This window comes from Verticillium dahliae, genomic scaffold (assembly GCF_000150675.1).
Source record: "Verticillium dahliae VdLs.17 supercont1.42 genomic scaffold, whole genome shotgun sequence".
NCBI classification, from domain to species: Eukaryota; Fungi; Ascomycota; class Sordariomycetes; order Glomerellales; family Plectosphaerellaceae; genus Verticillium; species Verticillium dahliae.
Window position 1 is genome coordinate 53,401 of NW_009276956.1, and position 9,437 is coordinate 62,837.

At 45.4% G+C, this 9,437-nt stretch overlaps 2 protein-coding genes across 2 annotated transcripts; one reads left to right on the top strand and one right to left on the bottom strand.

Annotated features, from left to right (window-relative positions):
• Positions 1-2,994: 2,994 nt before the first annotated feature.
• Positions 2,995-3,378, top strand: VDAG_10515 (uncharacterized protein; the record flags this gene model as incomplete). The annotated part of the gene is made up of 1 exon (XM_009659632.1): positions 2,995-3,378. The coding sequence occupies one exon, from the start codon at positions 2,995-2,997 to the stop codon at positions 3,376-3,378; it is 384 nt and encodes a 127-aa protein (XP_009657927.1).
• Positions 3,379-3,796: 418 nt separating this feature from the next.
• Positions 3,797-4,680, bottom strand: VDAG_10516 (uncharacterized protein; the record flags this gene model as incomplete). The annotated part of the gene is made up of 2 exons (XM_009659633.1): positions 3,797-4,044; positions 4,086-4,680. The coding sequence occupies 2 exons, from the start codon at positions 4,678-4,680 to the stop codon at positions 3,797-3,799; spliced, it is 843 nt and encodes a 280-aa protein (XP_009657928.1).
• Between the last annotated feature and the right edge of the window lie 4,757 nt (positions 4,681-9,437).

The following is a 9,437-nucleotide window of genomic DNA, read 5'->3' on the forward strand; positions in this document are numbered from 1 at the left end:
CTAGTGAACCTTTAGTAGGTAGTCTATTATAATATATAAACTCGAAAGATATAGTTAGGACTATAATGAACGTAGCTAAAATCGTAGTATTATAGTTAAATAAAGTATTAAAGGCTATACTTTTAGGTTAAGTAAGTACTATATATATATATAACCCTCTTAGTCTCTTTCACTATAAAGTAGATAATATTATAATTATAAAGCGATATATTATTCTATAACCTTAGTTAGAATCTATAAATCATTGCCTGAAAGTTAAAAGAAATATGATTCGTATTGCAAAAGAACTATCCCCTGCTACTCCATCCAACTATGGGCGTCGGAGCATTGGACTAGACTTTTAAGTATCTTAGCATCAAGCTCTCACCCAATGCCTAGCTTATATAAGTTGAGTGCAAGCTGACTTTAACTACTTGCTCATTCACTTCAAATACAGCTAGCTACCGCCTGCTAAGGCTAGTAACCTTAGCAATATTGGTCTTTTTGTAGGTATCAAATCATTTGCGCGTGTATTGCATCAATGTGCTAATCACAAGGCTTGTTCTAGATGTTAATGCCATGGGTTCTATCTTTCCTAGCATTTTAAACATATGCTACCAAGCTACAATTGCGATAGTCTTATCACTGGTTCTTCTATAGATGAGTTTGAGAACGCTTTTAGAACTAGTACCCAGTCTTAGTAGCCGTTGAACGACGGGCGCAAGACCACTTTTCAATACGGAAATAATAACTATAATAATAGCAGTAATAGTAAATAATGAGCCGGGTTTACTTATTGTAATAGATGAAAGTTAGAGTGCTCTGGATTGGGAAGCTGCTCCCGTGTCGCACTAGCCTAGTCTATCGACTTGATAATGAACTATGGAATTAGTGATTAATGAGGCTATTTATTCTAACGATCCAGCATGCAATGGGCGAGCCACGCCTATCGTAAGGCTACTAAAGCATTTGGCATGGCGGGCGTATATAATAAACCCAAGATTCACGATTAGTCTTTGAATATACTAGGCACTAGGTTTATGCTTATGCAGCAGCATATCTCTCTCCCTGCCAATAGTGGTGTAAGGTTAATTCAGGGCCTTCTGCCCTTTAGTTGCTGAATGTACTTGTGATTGGCATCTATATTTAATATCTTCTCCGCTGCGTGGTGTAATTATCCTGTTGTTCATGACCTGGTGAGAGCAGAGTCGGCATCGATTTGTCCAGAGCTTATCACTGTCTTATACTGTGGCTTGTATTTGCGTGATTCCTTACTTCTCAGGGCCTAACGGCAGTATTGTTCAAGCTACCAGCCCATGGTTAGGGCAATGGGTAGTTCTGTGGTATATCTCGCTTGAACAAGCTACCTATCTAGCAGGCTATTAGGTGGTCTATTTCCGCAACGTTCTTTCTTGAAATCCATTAGACATTTCGTCTTGTCAATCTTCATTTCATTTCCGTCTGGTCTTAGATATGTCATTGTAGAGGGAGGTACCTAGTCTTTCTTCTATACTGGGACACTCACTGGCTCCCTCGTTCCCACTGACTAAGGCCAGTCGACATGTCGACGCTTTTGTACCTTCGGACCTTAATGCAACTGAGGATAGGGGCTAATCCTCCGTGGAAAAGTAATCCCTTTTACTTTGAACTCGATCACGATGGCAATACTCGAGCCACGCGAGTTTAGTAATGACCGATGCTCCAACTTCAGCCTACGATTGTCGGGCGCTGATTTTAGAATGGCGAGATCTGCTAAGGGCTTGCAGGCTGCACCGACGATGCCATGAACAATCTTGGCTTCACCACGGGACGTTCCGAGCGCTCCAAAGATAATGAACAATGTGGGCAGTTTGAGTACTCTCGCTGTAAATTTGTTGGCGAACCTAACGTGAATCTAGTTACTACGTTAATATCGCGCCGCGCATGAGCGACCAGCCAATTGACCGGAACGATGGCAAAGACACGGGCTCATTCTGCTCAATCAAAAGCAACAAACATACGTAAGCTTCAAAGAATCGCAGAAGTAATTTGTTTCACTTTCAGGTGCCCCATAACTCTTCCAGGAACGAGGATTGCGCCTTTTAGTTAGCATAGTGCATTACGACACTAAAACCTTTTAGCTGAAGCGAAAGGTTGCTGATGAAAGAGAATCTCAGAAGTAAAACTGTGCCATCTATGTACAGAGTTAATTTCACCAATACGACCGCGATAGCGTTATCCAACGTCGATCCTCCAATGGGCAGAGTTGCACTCGATTGTCATAGGAAGCGCGAGGATGGAAATAATGTACTTTTAGCTACAACAAATCATTGGGGCTAAGACTCTGCTATTGGGCTTATTGTTCTAGATGAGAACACACTGCCTACATGTACCTTTACCAGTAATACCAAGCTCGAGTGGAAGGGAAACTAACGCGGAGAGTGGGACGCAACTTCTAATTCCAATCGGCAGTTTGCGATTTTGGGACACATGATCTTTCCCAGTTCTAGGATAGAATGGAAATAGAGTTTTAGGGAGCGAAATCTTAAATTAAATATTAATAGTAAGTAAAGAAGCTTTTAGAATACTCTGGCTATAAAGGCATGATCTGGGCTGATCTGGGCTTATAAATAGAACATTATACCCCGAAGCTTTCCATCTCAATCGAGACATAATCCTAGTAGGCTAAGGGTAAGGTTTTTATACCCCGGAAATCTTTAAGGGGTAAAGAACTTACTCTGAAGTAGCTTTCCGATATAACTAGGTTTAGCTAATATTAAGTTTTATACCGGCATGTCCGACTCAACCTTAGCCCTCTACCTCCGGTCGATTGTAACCTAACTAATACGAAGTCGCGTTTCAGGTTACAAAGGCAAGCTACCATACTGAAATAGATTATAACTACCCTCTTTCTATATAAGAGTTCTCCCCCCTCTATGCTGTTCTCATTTTCTTTCCTCACCCACCACAGTTTCAGTCTAGCCTTCCTATCAGCTTACAAAGTCCACGCCCAACAAATACACCTAAAACCTCACAATGAAGACGTTTACCCTCGCTACTATCATTGGCCTTATCGCCAGCTCGATGGCTTGCATCGACCCCATTTATCCCGGCAATTCTCAGTTCACTGACGTCGGATCGAAAGCCAAGTCCTTCAAGCCCGGTAACGCGGCTGGAGACATCCACTTTGACGGTCTGGCCAAGTTGACCGTTGCTATCAAGGGCTCACCCAGCAACGTGGATGTTGTCGTAACTCCTTACATCAAGAAGAAGTTGGATATCAAGATCACCCAGCAGGTTGATGGCAAGAAGATCCGACAGTGGCACACGACTAGCGATGGCAAGAACTTTGAGGCATGCCTGGACATCGGAAGTCTCGGCCACAAGGGAACCTTCTTGGCCGAGGTTGAGGCTCATTAGAGAGATGGCGCAATCATTTCAAGGCAGTACATCTGAAGGCGCTATAGTTTTCACCCGGGAGTGCTTAGATTGAGATAGAGCCTCAACGGTTTCTATAGTTTATTATTAACCCGCCTTATGTATACCGCTTCTGTCCATTTATACTCTATATGACCTCTTTTAAAAGAGGTATGATAAGGATCATTCCAGTTCCTTCTTATTTGATCTCATCGCTCGTAAAGTCCAGACTAGCCTCGAGTTAGCATTGTTCCATCGAAACCATTCGTCAAGTACTTACGAGAGGCAAAGGCCGCGATATACGCCAAGCCGGCTAGAAGTTGGACGCCGAGGTAGCCGTCACCGCCCCGTCCTTGATATTGATAGCGAGAGCAATGGGCTGGGCAAGAAGGGTTGGTATAGAGAGAACTGTCCAAAAGATTCACAGCGCTGCCGGGAGGAGTGGGAGCCAGACGACTTCAGCGCCCACAGCCGCCACTGTGGGCCAAAAACAGCCGTCTAGAGCACCACAAAGCGCGTAAATGAGGAGACCGGCGAAGTCCTTTCCAGCAAAAACCCAGATGAACAACGTTGTCAAACCAGCGAGTAGGGTGCTGATTCCAGCGACGTCCAAGCGGCCCCAGCGATCATTCGACAGGCCTATGATGGGATGACCGACACCCTGCCCAACTGCACCTTGTCAGCGTCTTCCGACGTAGTCACATTCTCACGATTCATAAGGGCCGCAGCCAGGGATGCCTGACTCGTTATAAACGCTACACTCTGGCCGAAGTCGGCCAGAGAGAAGATGACAATGGTATAGCCTATTAGCCTGAAAAGCCCCCACAACAAGAACAGAAGATAATTTTTTCTCTTGAGGAGCTCCCAACGAAAGGCCGACAGTACTGTACCGACGCTCTTATTTCTATTGCGCAGCAGAATGCAGCAAAGACCGTTGACGACAAGTGTTAGAATGGCAAGAATGCGAAATGTCCAAGCCAAGCCGACACTCCGAATGGCTGCGTTGGTCACGAGAGAGTATGTCAAGCCACCAAACCCTGAACCACAGGTCGATAATAAGTTTGCAAATGATCTGCGTTTGTCGAAATATTGCGAGATGATCGATACTATAGAGTTAAAGGACAGCCCAACGCCTAGACCGAAAAAGACGCCCTGGGTAAGCAGGAGGTGCCATATTTGAAAACGGAAAGAGGCGCCCAGCAGTGCACTGGTCTGGATGATAACACCTAGCGCCAATGTAGATCTGGACCCTAACGAGCGCACCGAGAGAGTGACAAGGGGTGCAGTCATAAGAGCTAATAGCATTAGAGATAAAGTGATCAAGAACTAACGTTGCTTACCCACCTTTGCACCGCCACCCTATTTGCATTACCCTAGAATCCCTTACTATTGAACTAATATTAGGGAACTCTATAGTTAGGATAGTGATATCTAAGATATCTAGGATATCTAGGATCCACTGCTCTTAGGAGCACATAAGCTATAGCTTATATAATCGCTAAGAGTAGATAATATAGGAGTTATAAAGGTTAGAGTCTTATAACTACTCTAGTAGCTCGAATAAAAGCTATAGGAGTTATAAGGGTTAGAGTCTTATAACTACTCTAGTAGCTTAAATAAAAGCTAAACTATAACGATATATAGATTATAAAATAGAGAAAAACCATAGCTATAGAATAATATAATTTTTATAATATTCTATGGAGCCGTTCTATAATAATAAGCGTTTAAGTTCTCTTATACCTTATTAGCTAGAGCTTAGAATCTAACTCTACTTCCCCTATAGGTCTAGAGGTAGTCTAAGCGCTTTATCTATATATAGCTATTAAGGGTTAATCTATTATATATAAAGGGCACCCCTTAGACCTATTTTTTAGGTTTTTTAGATCTAATAATTATCTAATTCTAATTATATTTATAAATCCCTTTTATATAATAATTCCTATTTAATTTATATATTCTTAATTATTATAAATAAATACTTTCTAAGATATACTTTACTCTTATTAGGATTAATTTAAGTATTTCTCTTAATTAATTATAACTTTCTTCTTAATTACCTTTTTACTTATTTATCTTCTATTTAAATGAAAAATATATTATTTTATAGCTTTTATTAAAGGCTATATAAATCTTTAATCTATTTCTTAATTTAATATCTCCTTCTTAAAATATAATTACTTTTATCTCTCCTTTCCTCTTATTCTTTTATTTATTATTATCTCTTTATTCTATAATTAAGCTATACCCTTAATTATTATTTAATACCTCTTATATTAACTATATTATTGTTACGACCTGGCAGCTTCCGAAGGGGGAACACTGTCAGAGGGTTGGGGTTGCTGTTTGCAGAAGCTTAGGTTGTGACTCTGAGACGATGTGGTGTCGTAAGGCGTTGCGCACTCGTTACAATGAATACAAGGTAAGACTTAGATTGATCACTGTCGTGAGAAAGAATGTATCTACAAGTCCAGAATGTCCGTCCTTATATACCTGCCATCCTGTCCTTGTTGTGTTAGGTGGTGAGCTCATGTTGGATGGCTCACTGGTTAGTTGTTGGTGATCCATGATGTTAGGATCACGGTGTGTTATCCCGTGAGCCATTCCCTGGCTCACTGCGGCGTCCTTGGTGAGCCCGACGACTCACCCTTTATGTCTGAGTGAGCCATCACGTGATTTGCCAGGTGGGCCCGATTCTTATCTTATCGCGCTCCCTGATCGCGGGGTCGTCGATTCGCGGCCGCCCTGCTTCCTTGGTTGTTACATGATGCTCCTCCTCCAGGCCGATGTCCCAGCGGCCATAAGTAGTAAGTCCCAGCCGCCTGCGGTGGTTCTTCTCTTGTCATCCTTACTAACCATGACAAAATGTCAGGTCGTGTCATAAAACGTTCGTCTGCCAAAACCGACCAAAGAAAGGCGCTCGCTGCTTTGATTGACTCCGAGGGCGAAATCAAGATGCCTTGTACGGGGTGCTTCAAGCGACATCTCGTCTGTAAGACCGCCCCTGGTTCTTCTCGCTGTGGGGAGTGCATCCGTCGCGGTCGCTCTTGTGATGGTGTGAGCGTGGTTTCTGCGCGTAAGTTGGTCCCTGGTGGGGTCATGGTCCTGTTTTCTAATGATCGTCTAGTGGAAAAGGCTCTTGCAGAGCAGAAGAAGCGAGAGGCTGAGATTGAGGATGCTGAAATGGAGTTGGAGGTGCTCCAAACGAAGTTGGCGACGGCCTTGGGTCGTTTGTCCCGTCTTCGCAAGATGCGGAAGGCGGCGAAGGCTCGTGGGGAAGAGTTGTTTGCTCGTGGGATTCGTCAGTTGGATGAGGAGGACGGCGTCCTTCCTCTGGGCGGGGACAACCTAAGCCTCGAGGCTCAGGAGGCCAACGTGGTTCAGGACCTTCAGGAGTGGGGTGCTAGCGGCGTCGTGGACTGGTCCTCGTTGGGCTTCGGGGAGGAATTTTCCGACCTTGGTCCTGTGCCAGGCGATGATATTCTTGGAGCAACTGCGGGCAGTTCAGGTTCTTGACTGGTTCCCATGTGTTTTCTTCATGCCCATAGTTCTTCCATTTGATCAAGTATTCTTCTTGTTTGCTTATCTTTCTGTGATCGAGGATTCTTTCGACTTCATACTCGTTGGTATTTTCGACTTCCACGTTTGTTTCGAGTGGTGCGTTATGTGGTGCTGGCTCTAGTAGTGCAATGTGAAAAACGGGGTGAATCTTCATGTTCTCTGGTAATGAGAGGTGGTAGTTGGTATCCGAGAGTTTCTTGAGAATTTTAAATGGTCCTAGTTTCTTGAAATCCAATTTGTCGTTTGGTCGTTTGGTTTTGATGTTTCGGCGGATGAGGTAGACGCTATCTCCCTCCTGTAAGGATGGTCCCTTCATCCTTGTCTTGTTGGCGTACGTGGTCATTCTGGTGCGTACGAGCTCGAGGTCGAGCTTGATTTGTTCCTGGATCTTGCGGATGTTGACCGCAATGTTGGTCGCTTTTGGCGTGTCCGGTGCTTCGCGGCGTTCCGCGTAGGCTGTTGGGTTGTACCCGTAGTTGGCATAGAAGGGTGATTCCTTTGTTGACTCGCTTGGTGAGCTGTTGTATGCGAACTGTGCGATGGGTAGTAATGTGACCCAGTCATCTTGTTGGTAGTTGATATAACACCGAAGGTACTGCTCTAGAGTCTGGTTCGTTCTTTCTGTCTGTCCGTCTGTCTGCGGGTGAAAAGCCGTGGATAGCTTATGTTTGGCTCCAAGTTGAGCGATGAGTGACTTCCAGAAGTTGCTGGTGAAGAGCTTGTCTCTATCTGACACCAGTTCTTTTGGGAGTCCGTGTTGTCCCACAATGTTCCTGAGGAACACATAGGCGAGGTCTTCTGCCGTTCCTGTGGCTTTATACGGGAGAAAGTAGGAGTACTTGGTGAGTCGGTCGACGACTACTAGGATGTTGTCGTAAGAGGTCCCAGTTAAGGGTTCCTTCGATGGTGGCAGGCTGGTGATGAAGTCCAGTGAGACTGACTCCCAGGCTGCGGTTGGTACTGGTAGTGCTTTGAGTTCTCCATAGGGCCTGTGTCTCTCTGCCTTGCTTTTCTTGCAGAGGTTGCAGTTGCGGATCACTGCTGTGACGTCCTGTCTGGTTCCTTTGAAGTCGTGATGTTTTCTGAGTCGGGCGAATGTTTTCGCTACTCCTTGGTGTCCGTGGGCCTTGGCCCCGTGGACTTGTTCGATGAGCTCTGTGGTGCTCTTGGGTGGCTTGGCGGGTTTTATTCGTGTGGTGACCGCCAAGGTACGGTGGTACGGGATTAGATTTCCTTCTTTGTCGCTTGCGAGGATTGCGTTATTGTTTGGGGGTGTGGTTTGTTCGTGGTCTGAGCGTCTGCTCAAGATATCTGCCCTGCCATTCTCAGATCCTTTGCGGTAGATGATGGTGAAGTTGAATTCCGAGAGGAATTCCGCCCATCTAATCTGTCGTTTGTTGAGGTCTTTGTTCGTTGTGAAGTGTGCAAGATTCTTGTGGTCAGTGTAGACCTTGACTTCGTGTCGTGCTCCGGAGAGATACGTTCTCCATTCTTTGAAGGCTTCGATGATTGCCATGAGTTCTTTGTCGTGTATCTGATAGTTGAGCTCTGGTCCGTGTAGCTTTTTCGAGAAGAATGCTACTGGGTGCAATCGTCCTTGGTCGTCCCTCTGGCCTAACTGTCCTCCAATGGCGAAGTCGGAGGCGTCTGTCTCGACTTCCATGGGTTTTTCGGGGTCTATCATCCGGAGGACTGGCTCGCTGAGGACGGCGTCGATGATTTGGCGAAATGCTTTTTCTTGGGGTTCGTTCCACGCGAACTCTATTTCCTTGACCGTGAGGTTTGTCAAAGGATTGGCGGTCTTGCTGTATCCTTTTAGGAATCGTCGATAGAAGTTGACGAAACCGAGGAATGCTCTGACGTCCTTGACGTTTTTTGGTGTAGGCCATTCCCTGATGGCTGCCACTTTGGATTTTTCCATCCTGATTTCTCCTGGGGTGATCGTATACCCTAGGAAATCTACTTCCTGTGTGTGGAACTTGGCTTTTTCTGGTTCTACTAACAGTTCGTGCTGGTGTAGTCGTGTGAGGACCTGGTGGACGTGTCCCTTGTGCTCTTCCATCGTCTTCGAGAAGATCAAAATGTCATCGAGGTACACTAGCACGAAGACGCGCGGGGGGTCGCGCAGGAGAGGGTTGATCGTGTTTAGGGGGGGGCGCGCGTGTGGGGGGTGGCAAAGAGAGAGGGAGATAGAGAGGAAAGCGAGGGGGGGAGGAGCGAAAAAAAACAGAAGTAGATCGTAAGCAGAGGGATAGTGTGAGATGAGTTGAGGGATAGAGAATGGGGAGGCGGAGCGAGATCATGGCTGAATACATGAGCGAGCAACTGCAAACGTATTAGGAAGCGAGAGAGAGAGTATCGATTACGACCAAGATGATGCGGCAGAACGGAACGCAGAGTGCGGTAGAATGGGGAAAGGTAGGGATCGATAATGGACCAGACCAGTGGGGTCGGGTAGTGCATAAGACCGGATCCGAAAGAAGATCGTGTCGAGGTAATTT